The sequence below is a fragment of the Capsicum annuum genome, chromosome 12 (genome assembly GCF_002878395.1).
Source record: "Capsicum annuum cultivar UCD-10X-F1 chromosome 12, UCD10Xv1.1, whole genome shotgun sequence".
Classification (NCBI taxonomy): Eukaryota; Viridiplantae; Streptophyta; class Magnoliopsida; order Solanales; family Solanaceae; genus Capsicum; species Capsicum annuum.
The window spans coordinates 87386814-87406318 of record NC_061122.1 but is presented as its reverse complement, the minus strand read 5'-3'; the positions used below and the strand labels follow the sequence as shown (position 1 = coordinate 87406318).

General features: G+C 34.2%; 1 protein-coding gene across 4 annotated transcripts in view; it reads right to left on the bottom strand.

Annotated features, from left to right (window-relative positions):
• Nucleotides 1-1932: 1932 nt before the first annotated feature.
• LOC107851350 (cation/H(+) antiporter 18) overlaps nt 1933-19505 on the bottom strand; it is a 29209-nt gene continuing 11636 nt past the window's right edge. The window contains exons 1-4 of one of the 4 annotated variants that reach the window (XM_016696329.2): nt 7036-7279; nt 5223-5449; nt 3365-4366; nt 1933-3280 (exon numbers count right to left, since the gene is read on the bottom strand). In XM_016696329.2, the coding sequence (XP_016551815.2) occupies nt 2081-3280; nt 3365-4366; nt 5223-5405 (2385 nt within the window). In that variant the 5' untranslated portion in view covers nt 5406-5449; nt 7036-7279 and the 3' untranslated portion in view covers nt 1933-2080. Of the gene's footprint in view, nt 3281-3364; nt 4367-5222; nt 5450-7035; nt 7280-19505 lie in introns of those variants that run through there. The other 3 variants (XM_016696330.2, XM_016696331.2, XM_016696332.2) reach the window with 3 other exon arrangements.

Sequence of the window (19505 nt, the reverse complement as noted above, 5' to 3'; positions counted from 1 at the left end):
CTGTCATTGTAAACCATCCACTGACGTGCAGGCAATGACCCCGGTGCAGAGCTTCATGACATCTCCGGATGTTAAACAAATGCAATTTTGTAGTAACGAGGATTCTTGATATATGCAAATTCAAAATTTGAAATTTATGAGTTTCTACGAAAACTTCAAGTTAAATTGTAGAAACTAGAAAGACGCTACATGACTTATTAGTGTTCAAGGAGTGGTACTAAGAAATACTCTGAAATCATCCAAGAATAGAAATAACAACATAAAAGAAAAGGCATCCGGATGTTAAACAAATGCAATTTTGTAGTACCGAGGGTTGTTGATACATGTAGATTCAAAATTTGAAATTTATGAGTTTCTATGAAAATTTCAAGTTACATTGTAGAAACTAGAAAGACGCTACATGACTTATTAGTGTTCATGGGTGGTACAAAGAAATACTCTGAAATCATCCAAGAATAAAAATAACAATTAGGGGTGTGCAAAAACTGAACCAACCGATAAATCAAACCGATAAAAATGTTATTAATTTATTTTTATTGGGTTATTGGGTTAACGGCTTTTTAATGATTTTATAAAAAAAGTTATTGGGTTATTGGTTCAGTTCAATTTTTTTCTTATTGGGTTATCGGTTAAGGATTATCGGTTTAACCGATAACCCAATAAGAACATATATATATATGACTTATTATATATTTCTCTTTAATTTCTACAAATTAACAAACTTATTATTTCAGTATACAAACTCTTAATTTCTCCTAATAACATTTAGTCCAAACTGACGATTCTTGTAAATTAAAATACATCATGTAAGATTTTTGGTTGCAACTAGGAGTCGATTTTTTTCATGTTATTTACTACTATTTCTATTTTATAAGTATTTTCTTATCGGTTAAATTGAAAATCGAACCGTTAAGGACTAAAAGCCGATAAAAATATCTTATTAGTTTGACTATTGGTTTAGCATATTTAAAAACTAAAAATCGATAATATATAAAATCGAACCGAACGGACCGATGCACACCCCTAATAACAACATAAAAGAAAAGGCGAAATGACCGTAAATCACTTAAAAGAGTTCTAAAAACACGCCGAATAACAACATAAAAGAAAAGGCGAAATGACCGTAAATCACTTAAAAGAGTTCTAAAAATAATTAAAAATCCGTGTGTTAGCTTATCCTAACCGTTGGACTATAAACGCTTGTTGCTTTTCAAGTGCTGCATGTTGCAAGATTACAAAAAGTCCATAATGGAAAAAATATGGCATAATGTTTCTTTTTGTTTTATAAATTGGTGGATCTTCTGTAGATTCGAAACTGTAACATTTGGATCATCGATTTGCATAATAAATAGAAGTGTTAGATAACTTGCGTCAGTTAAATGAAACACAAAATAAAGTTTCTCATTGAACTAGTCTACACATATAGTAGAGAGTAGTGACCATTTTAAAACTTGTTCAAATTTCACACAACTTGAGTAGAATAAAATCTGCATATAACTACTTTGCTCAAACTTTACTAATCAAATTTCACCGGTATGTTGTTTTCGTTGTAACTTGTCCATATATCACAAGGTAATGGTGTCACACTTGGAATTGGAAACAGAGATAAAACAAGACTTGTGCATCACTTTTTTTCTTGGTTCCGTAAAAATATTGCCCGAATTTTCGGTTATGTTATGCCTTTTGCCTTTACATGGATTACGCCAATTTCCCCAACCAACAAGATGAGAGCAATGTACCATGCCTATATGTTTGTGTAAAGAATTTATATTTGAACCATCAAGCAATTTTATATGGATGGCACTGTCTTCTTGTAACCATAGCTAGTTGATGTGGGAAATTTTTTTCAAGAATTAAACTCCTTAATCAAATGTTTAATCCTTGAATTCTTGGGGTGAAAGGGGACAATCGACTTGGAATCTCCACTTACTATTAAGAAAAACAGCAACCAATAAAATAGTCAAGTCTTCTTCATACATTGAATTCTTATTAAAATGTAATAATTAGACTCAAAGAAATGAATAGAGCAAAATGTCAAGAATGAAATAGTCAGTTTAATTCAAAGATCAATGGAGGGCCCCTATTTTTCTGGCACTAAATCTTCAACCATCTGCTGTGAACTTTTTGCATATGACTTATCATAATACTGTTGCACCACCAGGACTGACGCTGTTGTGGAGAAATCTGGTGAAGTCAACAAGCTCCCGATTGGCCCGAGTTCAGGACAATCACTCCTCTGGCTCAATGCAAGAGCGACTACACCATTAGGCATTCGACCAACCAGAAACAAACTGCATCGACAGTAATCACGTAGGATAGTAATTGTTTCCGACACACTTTGGATGTTCTTCTCTTCATATTTAATGGAACTGTCGTCTGCTATACTCCTTCTGAAATCAGCAAGAAATTCCTCATCAGAAGAAACTAATGTTGCAGCAGGGGTGCCTTCTGCATCTATGCTTACTATCCCTTCTGAGGTATCTACCTCCACATCACGGAAGCGAATGACTGTTAACTCGACTCCTGGGTGCTCAGCCATACGAGCCCCATAAGCAAGTGCTTCACGATCATCATGGCCCCCAAAAAAGAGAACGGTAATCGAAAAGGAAACGTTACTTGCAGATATCTGTGCAGTACCACCAAGTCCACGATCAACAAATATACCTACTGAACATGAAGCGTGTTCAAGAACCTTTTTGTTAACCAAGTGAAAATCAGGTCGAGTCAACTCAAATGAGCCGTCGAGCCTCAGATTCTTGTGGTATGGTAAAATAATGATTGCTATCTTTTTCCTCTCAGCAGTAATGCATATATCTTCATGCATGTCAGTGAGTGATGAGATTGATGTCATTGGACGCACAGAGACCTGACTTAATTGTTGGAAAGCCTCGAACGCCACAACAACGTGGTTAGATGACCGCTGACCCTTATTCCAGAAGGGCAAGCCATTATCTCTAGCCTTGTGTACCATTAAGATAGCTGATGGTCTCTCCGAGAACTCCATGAGATGCATTGCATATACACAAAGCCTTTCTCCCCTCTCGGTCCCACGTGAGGCCTCAAGGAGATTAATGATCGATGGGATATTTCTGGAATTACGGAAGCAGGACAGTATTCGCAGTTGAGTATTTGGACTTTTCCTTTCTATTCTTCTATGCTTATAGTCGCTTTTGCTTAGCATTTTTGCTGGCTTGTAAACAGCCAGAACCAACGGTGTGGTAATAAAGGTCGTGAAGAGAGCCATCAGAACCATGATAGCAAAAGTTTGATCATTCAATACCTGCATGAGACATAGCATAAATAATTTAAAGCTTACATAGATTACCTGATTTCACAAAACAATAAGACTCTACATGAGCATTACCTTTCTATCTTTACCAATATTAAGGACAATCAGCTCCACTAGTCCCTTACTGTTCATAAGAAATCCAAGAGCAACAGCCTCATTTTTGGGAATCTTCCAGAGAAGGGAAACTATAAAAGTGCCAACAATCTTCCCGAAGCAAGCTGTAAATATGACCAGAACTAGCAAACCCCATGATTGTAAACCTTGGATTGTAGCAACGTTCGTTTTTAGACCACTTGAGACGAAGTATAACGGGAGGAAAAGACCAGATACAAGGTCCTCAACTTTTTCAACCAGTGCACCTGCAAATGGCCCCTCCTTTGGAACTAGAACTCCAATCACAAAAGCCCCAAACATTGCGTGAATTCCAATAATATCAGTGACCAATCCAGCTGCAAGTACAGCAGCTAAAGTACCACATATATACATCTCATCCACAGGTTCACCTTCATGGCAATGCCAAGACATCCACTTAAAAATTGGTGGCACAATCATACTGGCGCCAATGATGAAGCCACAACCACAGAGGAAAACCCAAAGTGACACAGTAGGGGATAAATGATCACCAGATAAAGCAATGGCAAGAGCAAGTAAAATCCAAGCTGCCACATCATTAATTGCTGCCGCGGACATGGCCATTCTCCCAACATTAGTAGTTAAAAGTTTCAGCTCAGCCAAAATCCGTGCCAGAACAGGAAATGCAGTTATAGAAAGCGCTACACCCATGAACACAAGAAAAGAAGTAGCATTTACACCTTTATTTATGGTTCCACGAAGAGTAAATGAAGAGCCAATCCCCAGAGCAAACGGAAGACTAATTCCTGCAAAAGCAATGGCAAGGACTTTGTTTCCACTCTGACGCAATGACTTGACATCTAGTTCTAGGCCAGCTAGAAATAAAAAGAACAGGAGACCAATGTTTGCCAAAGTGTCTAAGACAGTGATGCTCTTTGGCGGGAATACTGCATTCAAATAGCCTTTATTTCGACCAAGGGCTGATGGTCCCAGCAGTATTCCTCCCTGTATATCAGGAACAGAACGTTAGTCTTCTAAACAGAAGGGAGCCTAGGAGTAACTGGTAAAGTTGCTTCCATGTGACCAGCAGATCACAAGTTCAAGCCATGAAAACAGCCTCTTGCAGAAATGCAGGGTAAGGTTGTGTACGATAGACCCTGGCCTTGTGGTCCAGCCCTTCCGGGACCCCATGAAAATGGGAGTTTTAGTGCACCGGGCTGCCCCTTTTTTTAATGAAGTTCATTTAACTTCTAAATTTTCTTGCAGTGAGGAAGATTCATGTGCAGCAGCAATACAGCCATTCACAAATTTCTGTCTATAACACTACACCATCCATGACTTTGTAATAGTACTGTAATTCAATAGAAAAGGTGGAATTGTTCTTTGATCTTCTAACAAACGTGTCATGATGAAGAATAAAAGGAAGACTAAATGATCATCACAGAAATTGTTCAACGAAATCTAGTATACTGTAACGACGAGAAAATCATGTGATTCAAGAAAACAATAAATAAAGGGGGCCCTTTGATGACTTATAACTGATGGTCCAACCAAATCGGCTTTCCTTTGGTAGTTACGGGACACTGACAGCAGCATTTTGGAGTCCAAACCACTACGAAAGGGGAGCAGGAAGAAAAAGAAGAAATAGGACAAGTAAGTTACTCAAGTTTGGAGACAAAGAAAATTGAAAAGGACAAAATATGACAATTTATTTTCATCTAGGAGAGAAATAAAATGGAAAAGAATAAACCAGTAACAAAATGAAGACAATAGGGTATCAATAGAAGGAAATACTGTCTTCCGATACACAATTCAGTCAATGAACCAAATTTTCTTTAAGATGGAAGGAAAAACAACTTACAATAATCTCAGCAACTACACGTGGTTGTCGTAGCGGCCGCAGCAAATAGGCAAGACCTCTTGTGACAACAAGAACTAAACATATCTGTAAAATGGCCAGCGGAAGTGCAAAATTCAGTGGATTATCCCCTTGAAAAAGGCCATTAGACGTGGCCTTCATCGGAGATGGACAAGGATGTTCCATAGTTTTACTGGATGGCACTCCAAACTAGTCCTGCAAAAACAATACTGTAAAACAAGATGGCTATATTACACCTCCAATTTCAACTCAAAGGAAACATATCTTAACAAAATGACCAACAGGATAATCTTTTGTAGAATGATGAGGTAAAGAAGATCCAGTGTTCCCAAGGGGATGATTGAGTAGTTAAGGCGTGAGAAAAGATCTCCCAAGGTTCGACCCCTACAACACTTATGTGAGCCTATCTATCCTAAACTTGGTAGACAGATTTTACCTAACACATGTACTTTTGGGCTGCAATAGTTAGTAAGTATAAATGAGTCGAGATATGCAGAAATTGGCACGGATACCATCGCTAAAAATTTTGCATATACGTATTTTAGAATTAGAGAAAGGATCTACAAATTCAATCAGTACTAATCCCTCCAAAAAATGGAACAAGTTATGCTAATTGGGATGTCACGGAATAACAAATTATTGAAGCTATTTAAAAGATTATAATTTTGCACAAAAAATAACACTCATCGGAAAAAGAATATGCAGATCAAAGGATCTATAGTTATTAGTTCATGACACTTATGGCAGCCATATTGACTTTTATTGTTATTATTATTACTACTATTATTATCCCAGTGAAAATAGCCTCTTGAAAAATGCAAAAAACTCATACAAGGTACCCTTATCGTCCGGCCCTTCCCCCGACCCTGCTCATAGCGGGAGCTTTAGTGACTGGGCTGTCCCTTTACTATTATTATAGCAAATGAAACAGAAAGATTAGGGCAGTGTGGCATATGGAGAAAAGGAATAGCTCCACAGGGTTACTAGTAATCCTTGCAAACTACCAAGATAAAGTAAACAAATTTTTGAATTCATTTACCTTTCCATCAGAAAACAATCATCGTTGTCCCTAAGAAATTTCATTAGTTTGAACTATTATTTCTTCACTTAGAAGAGAAGTCTATTTTCTTTTTGTTCTTTTCTCAATAATTGTTGTGTTTAGGCTAGCTTTCGTGCACCTTGACTAATTCCACGGGATACCCGCCACCTCCTTCCACGGGATACCCGCCACCTCCTACCAGCAACAAGTATAGATAACTTTGTCCACCTCAAGGCTAGAACAAATGAGAAAAACTCATCTAGTGTTTCCATCCCTAAGACATCGTGGTTCTCAACCCACGTTACTGACCACTAGGCCATACCCTTGGATGCAAGAGAAGTCTATTTTCTATTTTTGATAACCATGGTGTCCGGAACAACTTGCCACCCTACGGAGATTATGACAGATGTGAAGAAACCACCTACTGGCTTTTGTTTCTATTGGATTTGAACCTAAGACGACACAGTTCTTATTCCACTTTGTTGATCATTGGCCACACCCTTCAGATCAAGAACCAGTGTAACATACACCGTCAGCCAGTTAATTAAGCAGAAAGCCTCAGAATTATATAAAAGAATGCATATCAAGAAAAGGGTCGATTCAAGATTCCCAAATTTACACCTTTTTTTCCACAAAATTTCAGATTATGAATTATGACAAATCAAAATAGTCTAGACACTTTGTAATGTGTAGCACTAAAAAGTACAGTAACAATATGCATGCATACTAAAAAAAAAAAAAAAGAAACAATCATACCTTGTGAACAACTATATGCTGAATTGGTTGCGTCAGATAAAGAATGAAAACCCAACACAAAAATCGAGGAGACTCAGGAGGAAGACTTGAAGACGTATATGGTGATAAATAGAGAAGAGAAACGGGGGTTGGGGAGTGGGGGTGGGGTGTAGTTGAGTGCAAGTACATTTGCTGAAAATCAAAAACACACTATTATTTTGGATGTGTTTGAAAGGCCACCAAGACAATTGAAATTGATAGAATTATTAAAATAGTAGTTATCAGCCTATATTAATTACAATGACTAATTACGTTGCACAAGTGCAATCATATATTAAACTTTTAAAATAAAAGCTAATTATCTAAAAATTTAAAAATTATATTAGATAAATAAGGATCTTCATAAATTATATTAAATAAAATATTTAAAATAAATATTATTTTTTGAGAATATATTAACTAATAAATATATGTTCTTAACTAATATATTATAAAAAATAATTAATTTATACTATTCAAATTAGTATATCTAATTGAATTACTTATAAAACTAAAATTACATGATTTTTAAGAACATCATGAAATGTATATTTGTTAAAAGATTAATATTATTAATATAATATTATAAAATTATTAGAACATTTGATAAAAAAATAATCTATCAATTCTAACTAAAAAATTAAAGGCGTGCAATGTAAAATATAAGTCAATACTACTAAAAAAAATAAATGGAAACTGAAAATATAAGATAAGTTCAAAATTCAACACAAAAAAGTTCACATAATACCTTTACATTAAATTTAGAAATAACGTAAATAAATATAATTCAAAAGAAAAAAAAATTATAAGTCTATAAATTTGTTCAATATGAATTCTACTTTAGTTTAAAAAGTAGAATACTAATAAAATTATGTTAAATAAAAAAATTATAAAATAAATAATAAATAGATAATATGAACAATTGTATGGAATCACAAGAAGTGAAAGTTGAGAAATGACATATAAATAATATAACATAAAATATATTTTTAAATATTAGAATAATAAAAATAAAAATAATTTAAAATAACATAAATTAAAAATAAATTAAAAAAAAAAAGAAACAAAAGGAAGATAATAAAAAATAACTAACTTATAATTATATCATGTAATTACGAGCAATTCACAACTCTCACTGTGAATTAGAGAGTGTAATTACCCCATCAATTACACTCAATTATCTGTTGACCAAGTAATCATTTGGCCAATCAAACATGTCAAACTGTGTAATTATACCTAATTATACCAAATTCAATTTTCATGGTGGCTTTCCAAACAGGCTCTTTATTTGAAATTTTTGAAGTTGAAAATAGAGTTGAAGTTGGGCTTGACAAGATTGAAGTTAATATTTAGAATGCAATGTATTTTTAAAAAATATAAAAAGTGAAAATAAATTTAAACAATTTAGAATTTTATGAAAATAAGAAAAATTAATTAATTAAAAAGTGCAAAAGTGAAATAAAAAACAATGATAACACCTCTTGAGGTGTTTTCGAATTTCTAAATATAACTTGAAGTTGTATTTGATTTATTTATAGTCAAACAAATATTCTGGAATTAAATGAAAACATATTCTGGAATATATTGAATACTCTATGGCCAAACGGGTCCTATTATGTTTCAATCACTTTTACTTCTCACATTTGATTTTGACACGCTCATTACGAAAATAATAATTAATATGACTTTTATCACATTACCTTATGTTAATTGATGTTTAGTCCATCCGATTTATTTTAGTTGGTCAATTTTCTATAAATATGTATCTCAAATTATTTGTTCACCTATTAAATCAAGACAAAATTAACTATTAAGTTTTTGATTTTATCCTTACAACTAATAATCTTTGAAAGCCTAAATAAATTTATAAATTTGAAATCTATTCATATGTCTATGCTATTTGATTAATGTAAATATAATTTGTGAAATTATTTAATGTATTTATTAGATTATTTATTGCAACTTGTAACATTATTTTTTGTACTTATTGAATTGTTTTTTTTTAATTATGAGTTGAGTAGTTTTTATAATTTGTTATTAAAAACGTTTTTGGTTAAATTGTTTAATTGTAATATATTAATTAAATCACTCCTAAATTTTGTATTTATCCTTTCTTACTCATTCAATTACCGTGTTAATAATTATTAGATGAGTAAAATCTAAATAACAAATTATCTTCATTTTATACACATTTCTTGCTTTTTCCGTAAAAGTCACATTAAAATTTACTTTTTAAGTAAACGCATCTTCTCTATTTTCTTTATTGATTGAAAATTTCTTTCATTAATATATTCTCTTTCTTAATTTATTTATTTTCACTTTCATCTCGTCACTGGGCTCTTTGATTTTAGCTTATGAAAATAATATAAATTTTTATAAAGTTTAGTGTATGAAAATGATACAAAATCTGCTAATGAGAAATGATTTAACAAATCATATTAAAATCAGTTTATACATCAATCTCATTTACTAAAAGGTATTTCTTATCAGGGTCTCAATGTATCTATTCGTACTAAAACTACAATAAAAAATATTTATGTTTTTTTATGTGAATTTATTTGAAAACAATGTTTATACTCATTACATACACAAACTATTTATGTATATTACATTTCATTTAGTTTTCCAATCAAGTTTAAACCATGTTATATGCCAATATCTTCATTTAGCTTTCCAACCAAGTTTAAATCATGTTATATACCAACATCATACAAAATGTCACAGTTGTATGAAATAAATATATAAACTATGAATTGTTATACATCTATTTAGATGATACCAGTTTATATATACTCATTTCTTATTTCTTTGAATCAAGATTCTATATCTATGAAAAAAATTAATCGTGATTTTTAAACCTAATGAGAAAATAAGGTCACTATAATTTGTATGATGAAGAAATTGATTAAGAAATGTGAAAAAAGTATAGAATAAAATGGATTGAAAAGAGAGAGAGAATTATATATAGAAGAAGAGAGAAAATTGTGGAATTGTATAACCGGAGAAAATAAAAGAAAGAAGAATTTGGAGGGGAGAGAAAACTTTCTTTTTAAGGATGGTTTTTTATTCTTTTTAAAAAATCATTCTTTTAAAGTTGTTGTTAATTGCAATCGAAGAAATATTGCTATAACTTGCAATTATGTATATTAGTTTAACTGCACATGCCTCGCACGTATAATTTTTTATTATTTAAAATTAAATATTTTTTATTTATTGCGGAGATTTTTAATAAAATGCAAAAAGTTTAAATCACTTCTCAAAGATCCTTCATACTTTAATATAATAATGTAAATATAAACATATATTTAGTGTAAGCACATATATATGACCATCAGAATTCCAAGTGGTTGATGAATCATCACTTTTGCATCTATCACGCAATACCTTTTTCCTTTGCTGCTAGAGGGTAAGAGAGACACTTCAATTTTGAATCATATTTGTGGTACAATTATTTTTTTATTTGTCTATATTTAAATTCTTTCCTTAATTTTAAGGTCAAATCTTAACAAAATCATTCATTACATACTTCTTATGTACTTAAAAACTTTTAAAATTTATTATTTCCTAAATTTTTCTTATTCTAACACTTTTATATTTATTTTTAAAATTTTTAAATCTTCTGAAAATCAAATTGCTTGATTTAGAATTCTAACTAATGAAAAAAATATTAACTGTTATTAATTTTGATTACTTCTAATAAGGAAAGGTTTTACTCTATATATTTAATTAATTTTTAACTCGTAAATATTAGAAAAATAATGAAAAAATAATTTTGTCTAGAACAGAGACTTCTAAGGAAGAATAAAAAGTTAAAACAATATTTATAATGCCCATAATACCCTTACACTTTTAACATAGTATAGATAGATATAAATTTTGATGTTTTTCTCATATATATTTTATAAATAATCTTGATATCCATCAATATATATAATAAGAAGAAAAAAAATTAAATAGTGAGAGTAAGGTTTTATCCCACTAGGCCACTACTATGAATCTATGATCTAAATAAATGGAGTATTATACTACTCCTATAGTTAACTTACACTTATTGACATAAACTAAGAAAAATTTTTAAATTTCAATTTACTTTTTCTCTCTCTAGAAGACCCCCTAAGACATGACCGACCACCCCAATCAATTACAGAACCCAACGTTTCAACCACCGGCAAAACTATCAGATCCACCACCAAAATGTCTGGTGGACATAATGGAGGAAAACCCACAAGGCAAACAATCCTTCAAAGACATATTGAAGGACAAACAAGTCGAACTCAACCAATCCTACACACACCTTTTGCAATCTAGGGCAAACGAAACTGATAATGGAGAGGAACCCATCATCCTATCTGCAGAGGACAAGGCCAGAATCTATCTTCCCTGGCAATACTCCGTTATTGTAAAGCTAATAGGAATGCGAATTAACCACCAGCACCTAAGAACCAAATTGAAAGAGCTATGGAAACCCTCGAAAAATCTGGTACTCATAGATCTAGGTTACGATTTCTATATCACAAAATTCAACAAGAGCAAGAACATGCATAAAGCTCTCCCAGAGGGACCATGGTTCGTCTCTGGCAAATTTTTATCAGTTAAAAGATGGGAACTAAATTTTATGCCACAACTCTCCACTCCAACCCATACGGCGATTTGGATTCGTTTACCCCAACTACCGACAGAGTTCTACAATCGAGGGATCCTAGAGAAAATTGGAAAAAGATTGGGGGTTTTGCTGAAAATTGATTCATGTACCTTAGCCACGCTCAGAGGACAATACACGAAGATTTGCATCCAAGTCCCTTTAAATGCACCGGTCAAGAAAACTGTCACAATTGGAAATCACTTACAAGAAGTTTTATACGAAGGTGACAGAACTTTATGCACAGGTTGCGGACATCTAGGACATACCTAACGCTATTGCTTCTCAAAAATCTATGCAAAGGAAGACCTCACCTTCATAGTGTCCTCCTCGAAGGCAGATCTTAATCAAAATAACACAGAGGAACCATGGAAAATGATGAAATTTTTCAAGAGACAACCAAGATTAACGATAAAAGCACTAGAGCGATCCAGATCCAAACTCAGGTAAAATCATACGATGCATCGGCAGGTAAGTTTCTTAATACTGGCACCTCCCCAAAAATCGATAATCGCAAAGAGAAAAGAAAGATAAGATCGAAAAACCCTTCCTTGAAGATTCTAACTAATGAGGCCCTGGTAAATAAATTTGTCTATAAAGCTGAGAATGGCGAGCCTCACTCAACCTCAGGTAAAGTTAACCTCTTAGTGCCAGCTAAGGAAGGTTAACGCCTACAGGGTAAACCCTCCCCCCCTCCTTCGTCCCCAAGCTTTGTCAATATAAGGACCCCACATACTACCCCTGGAAGTCCTGAGAACTCTGTTCTCCACTATCAAAATGAATTCAATTTCAATATTAATTCCTCAATCCAAATTCTCCCATTAAAAGATATTATTATTCATCACTTGAAAGATAATGACAATACTATGAGGGTCGCGTCAATTAAATCCTCCACAACTAACACCCCTGTGAACTTACAAAATAGGTTTAAGTAGCCCCAAAAGAACCTACTGCTGCTAACATACCCTAAAATAGAAAGTTTCAACACAAACACAAACTTTCATACAAACATCCCAGTATTCCTAGTGTCAGATCCACTACCCCAGGACCACATCCCACAATCTTGGTTGGAACTGACACTTCAGGATATGAGTTCCACCTTGAATGCCACAATCAACAATCAACCAGTGGTGCTACTGGTCCAAGATCCCCACTACCTGGCAAACCTGACAGGAACAACATAGACCATGCAGTCCAAAGACTAGGGAACCAGGTGTGGATGCAATCTCTCCTCCAAGCCCAACTCATGGGCAATGTGAACCACCTTTCCTCAGCAGAATATAACTTTCTCATAAGTCAGACCTTCCAGAATCTAACTTTTTTCCCCAACAATACTCTCTCCACTGTAGCGAGTCCATTCTTCATCCCCTGGACATCCTAAGAGAACCTCTTTCACAAGTCACCTCCTTATCCTCGGAGAGAAAACCTAGAAGGAGAAAACAACAGCACACTGGAGACACTAATACAATGCAACTAGGAACTCCAAAAGATGTTGGACTTCCTTAGGAAACAAAGCACAGAGGCCTTCTCTCTAGAAAACATCTTCCATAAAAAGTTCAAAGAGCCCTACAAAGAAGCTACTTTAGTATATTGTCCAGAGAACCTGACGAAGTGCCTTCTGATAGTGAAGAGCCAAGTGGTTTCTTCCTCTCCAACTGCCACTCTGAAAGCAAAACAGATGAAAATCCTTCAGGACATCTCAGGAAAGGGTAAATAACCTGAGAGAACTCAACCCAACCAATCCACCATGACTAGTTTCTTGATTTGGAATAGTAGGGGAGCTAATAGTTCCAGCTTCAAAAAACACTACACCTCTTTTTTTCAAATGCACAAACTTATCATGCTTGTCCTGTTAGAGACCAAGATGAAAGACCATAAGAAACTCATTGAGGATCTAGGGTTTGATGATCAGATTCAGTCTGAAACTAGAGGCCTTTCAGGGGAAATTGTCATTATGCAGAAGGAAAACACTTTTAAGGTTGAGGACATTTCCATCTCTAACCAAGACATTCATGTCATGGTGAAGGTACTTTCATCCTCCCACTTTGGTTATTCTCTGTTATCTATGTCAGTAATGACTTTAGTGTTAGAAACAACCTTTGGGAAAATTTGATTAGAATCTCCTAAACCTATAAAGGAGACTGGTTTATTGAAGGAGACTTCAATAAAGTCCTCCAAGCCAGGGAGAAATATAGAGGTAACAATATTAATAGCAAAAAGGGCAGAGCTGTTTTGGCAATGCCTCAATCAGTGCAACATGGTTGACCTAGGCTTTAAAGGTAGAAAGTTTACTTAGACTAACAAATGATATAAAAATAGAAAAGACCATATTCTTGAGAGATTAGACAGGTGCCTGACAAATGACTCTTGGATAATCAACTACCTTGACACTTGTGTCAACCATCTACCCAAGGCCTACTTTGACCACTGTCCTCTTATTGTCATTCTGACCAACCAACCAAACAACATAGAAAGGAAACCCTTTAGGATGGAACTCATGTGGTGTGGTCATCCCTCCTTCTTCAATATTGTCCTATCCTTCTTTGACTCTCCTAATAATATCGTGGAGGCAAATCAATCCCTCAAGGATAAAGCCTCCAATTGGAACTCTCACACTTTTGGAAATATCTTCCAAAAAATGAAAAGAACCTTTGCAAGGATAAAGGGCATCCAAACCTCCATCCACTACCCTTATAGTCCCTACCCTTATAACCTCCTTAAGTTTGAAGAAGAGTTTTGGAAAATAAAATGTAGAATTACTTGGCTCCAACAAGAAGACTCAAACACTAGATTCTTCAACACCTCTACTCTAAATAGAAGGAAATGAAATAGGATCCTCAGTCTCCAAGACCCTAATGGTAACCTCATCACTGAAGCTGAGAATATCCAAAACTACACCACTGTCTACTACTCTATCCTCCATACCTCAAAGCACACTTCCTCTAAGTGGAGAGGTTCTCAATTCAACACAATCAGAAACCAACTCCCCTAGGAAGATATTACCCATCGTAATACCCCCTAACCCCTGAGGAAATTCACAAGGCTATCATGGCTTTCAAGCTCATCAAAGTCCCTGGACTTGATGGCATCCACCTCATCTTTTACTAGAAATATTGAAACATAGTTAAGGAGAAAATCATAGCCTTCTGCATAGAATTCTTTGATACCAATACTATGAATCTAATAATTAAAATGAAAGTCTCTTATGCCTGATCCAAAATGCATAAATGCCACCTTCATCAGGAACTATGGACCCATTAGTCTATGTAAAACCTCCTACAAGTTTGTCACCAAAATTATTGTGAATAGGATCAAACTTGTTCTTCCTGCTATAATTTTCCCTATCAAGCTAGCTTTTTATCCAATAGGAGGGCGTCGGATAATGCTATAGTACTCTAGGAATTCCTAACCCATTTTCACAAAATAAAGGGGGAAAAAAGAAACATGATACTCAAGATTGACTTTGAGAAAGTTTTTGATAGACTAGAGTGGTCTTTCATAAAGAACTCACTAGACTATTTTGGCTTTCCTGTCAACTTGGTGAACCTCATCATGTCCTACATTACTACCTCATCTATCTCCATCTTTATCAATGGTAGAAAAAAACCACACCCTTCAACCCCAACAGGGGAATCAGGTAGGGGGACTTTCTCTCCCCATACATTTTTATTTTATATATAGAAAGATTGTCTAGAACCATTGATCTAATGGTCCTGGAGAAGAAATAGAGCCCCATTTCTGTCTCCCCTAGAGGCTCTACTTTCTTCCACCTTTTCTTTATAGATGACCTGACCCTGTTCTCTAGAGCCACCCCTGAGAACTGTCATACTATTAATTTGGTCTTAACTACCTTTTGTGAGCGATCTAGACAAAAACTTAACCTTACTAAGTCCAAGGTCATCTTCTCTAGAATTGCAAACTGGATAATGCTAATACTTGCTCTAGACTACTCAGTATACCAGCTTGCAACACATTTGGTAAATTTCTTGGATTTCCCATGTTCTAATCTAAACTCACTAATACTGACTTTCAATACATTATTGATGGGATACAAAGTAGGATGACAAGGGTGGAAAACTAAAATGATCAACATGGCTTGTAGGACCACCTTGGTTAAAGAAATTCTAAGCAGCATCCCTTCCCACTCTATGCAATTCATCACTTTGCTTAGTAAAACAATTAAAGCCATTGATAGAATTCAGAGGAACTTCTTATGAGGTACCACAGCTGAAAAGAAAAAAATTTATCTTCTGAGTTGGAGCACTGTTACCCTCCCCAAAGATAAAGGTGGCTTAGGTATCAAGAAGAGTAAGCTCCAAAACCAAGCTTACCATGCAAGTCTAGCCTGGAGAATGTACCAAAACACCCAGTAACCTTGGGCTAAGCTTCTCTACAACAAATACTACAAACCTAATGGTAGCAACCATATTAGGAAAGCCTTCTCCCACATTTGGAAGTATATCCAACATGGTTGGAAAACTTGCCAAAAGAACTAGAGATGAACCATTAATAGAGGAAATAGAGTTAGATTATTTGAAGACAGATAGATCCCCAACTTCGAAACTATCAGGTCTTAAATTCAGGGTCCCCTCAACAAAAGAAAATACCAACTTAGGGTTAACTCCATCTTAAACCTGTCAACTGGGTCGAGCTGGCCCGTTCTGACCTATTTAGCTCGGCCCAAGTAGATGGTCCGACCCGATCTGATCCACCCCAGTGGGTATTCGGGTTACTGGGCCACCAGTCCCAGGCTGGGCCATCTCAATTGATAGGCCAGATGGACCAACCTAGTATTAAAATTAGACCAGGCCCATCGGTTACCCGGATCGACTCGAATCGGATTTAATAAAAAAATTAAAAAAAAATTATTGTTGCTTGCTGCTAGGCTATTTCCAATGGTCAAATAAGTCGTTGGCCCAACGGACATTTGTCCAATTTTTCATTATCTTTTTTTAAAAAAAATTAACTCATGATATAAAATTTATATATAAAAGTAACAAAAGCGTAAGGAAAATAATAGAAAGTTGTATGCAAAATAGTGAAGATCATCTCTCCACCATCACTTCTTTCAATACAAGGCTATTTATAGCCTAAATAATATAAATTTACATAAAAGGGGTGGGGGATTAGTTGTCACTTAGCCATATTAATATCATGCCATATGGCATCACTTGTTGCCACATGGCATCCAACATTCACAACACTCTCACTTGGATGTCCATGTAAAATAAAAAATTTTGAATACGCATTTGAGTGTTGCCTCATTAAAAATCTTACCAGGGAAAATCTAGTGGGATAAAAACCTTGGTTAAGAAAAAAAGAGCAACGTGTATTCTTACTCTCCCCGTGAAGACCCCGATTTAACTAGTTCAGTCGTTACATTCCAATCTTATGTACCAATTTCTTGAGAGTTGAAGTTGGTAACGACTTAGTGAACAAATCTGCTAGATTGTTACTTGAACGGATTTTTTTGTACATCAATATTGTCATTCTTCTGGAGATCATGTGTGAAGAAGAACTTTGGTGAGATGTACTTTGTTTTATCTCCCTTTATAAAGCCTCCTTTTAATTGAGTTATGCATGCTGCATTATCTTCAAATATGACTGTGGGTATCTTGATATCAAACTTCAAGCTACATTTCTCTTTGATGGAATGTATCAGTGATATCGGTCATATGTATTCTCTACTTGGCTCATGAATAGCTATTATCTCAACATGATTTGAAGAAGTAGCAACAATAAACTGCTTTGTAGATCGCCATGATATTGCAGTACCTCCATATGTAAACACATAACCTGTTTGAGATCTTGTTTTATGTGTGTCAAATAAATAACCTACAGCTGCATGACTAATAAGATATAAACTATCTTTGTTAATATAAAATAAACTCATATCAATAGGTCCCTTTAGATATTGCAATATATACTTACCTTTATTTCAATGTCTACATAAAAGAAAAGAACTTTATCTAGCTAGCAAATTAACAGAATGAGCTATATGAAGCCTTGCGCTATTAGCAAGATACATAGGTGTACCAATAGCATTGAGATATAGTACTTCAGGACCAAGAATATCTTCACCTACTTTTAGAGGTATAAATGAATCTTTACTCACTTCAAATGATCGAACAATCATTAGATTATTTAATGAATATGCTTTGTCCGTGTAAAATTATTTCAAGACATTCTCAGTATAGGTAGATTGGTGGATGGAGATCCTATCTGCTAAATATTCAATCTACAGACCAAGATAAAACTTTGTCTTTCCAAGATCTTTCATTTCAAATTCTTTCTTTAGATATTCAATTGCCTTTTGGACCTCTTCTGGAGTTCCAATGAGATTTATGTCATCCACATAAACAGCGAGTATAACAAAAACTGATGTCGTTTTCTTAATGATAATATAAGGACAAATGACATCATCTATGTAACCTTCATTTATCAAGTACTCACTAAGGCGATTACACTGCATACGTCCAGATTATTTTAGATCGTATAATGATCTTTGTAATCTAATTGAATATAATTTCCGAAGCTTCGAACTATATGCTTCATGCATCTTTAATCCTTCTGGGATTTTCATATAAATTTCATTATCAAGTGAGACATTCAATATTAAATACATGACATCTTCTAGTGTCAGGACTGCAGGTCAAATAAACCTTATGCTTACCAAGAAGCATATTCCACTTGATACTATTTCTACGACAACATGCTTAAATAGATGTAGAATACAGATTCTCATAATATTATATAATATTGCGCGCTAGTGTACTAAAGATATCATCGATGAGATATCATTTGTATTGGTTCACATTATGACATAACTTATTGATATCTTATCACTTATTATTTTTAGGTACCTGATCCTCTTCTTGAGGCTTCACGAAGCTTTATGTCATCGTTTTTCAAGAGTATATTGCCTCTTTATTATAATCATTTGCTCTATTTACTTTTCAAGAATTGCTTTATTTGGAACCGATTGATCTACCATGCTTCGTGCATGCTATAGACTTTGTCCTTCACGAATAAATAGTAAGAGCATCTGTAGCTAAATATAAAATTAATTTTGGGTCACCAAATGCTTTTGGCATTTGACTAGCATTATCTTTTAAATGAGGATCATACTAACGATAATTCTCAACATATTTCTTAGTTGCTTATTATCTCCTCCTTATGTTAGGAAAACTAACATATACTCCAATCTACTTTGGAGAATCCATATTTGTAAATCATGGTATATCTATTAATGACATACCGCACATCAAAAAGCTATTAAATGGAAAATATATGGTTCCTGACCCTAAACCTATTGAGAGGGAAGAATTGATCATAATTTTGGCCTAATGCATACAAGTGTTATTGTAGGCAATATATATTTCAGACCAATACTTTTTATCTTTGTATTTTTTCTCACAAGTAATGATTTAACTATTTATATGAGGTATTCTATGCTAAATCAACTTGAATATAACCATAATTATCAAGATCAATTGTCCTGACTACATTATCTGAAAAGTATGCTCTTTACTCAATTTAATTGAGAAGGCAACTATATAAATGTCAAACTGCAGGTTGACAATAAATGTACATGTAACCATCTTATGGATGCATCATATCAAATGATGGGTGAATGGACCCTTATTCACCTTTTACGTTTTCAGAATTTAGGAAATTTGCTCCCAACATTTGCTGGTTCAATTAACTTATCATGAGAACAAGTAATAGTTCTTGAGGAATCTTCTAGTTCTTCTTTATATGTCTAAAACTCAATATACTCATCTTCAGGATGACAAAATCATTCACACAACAA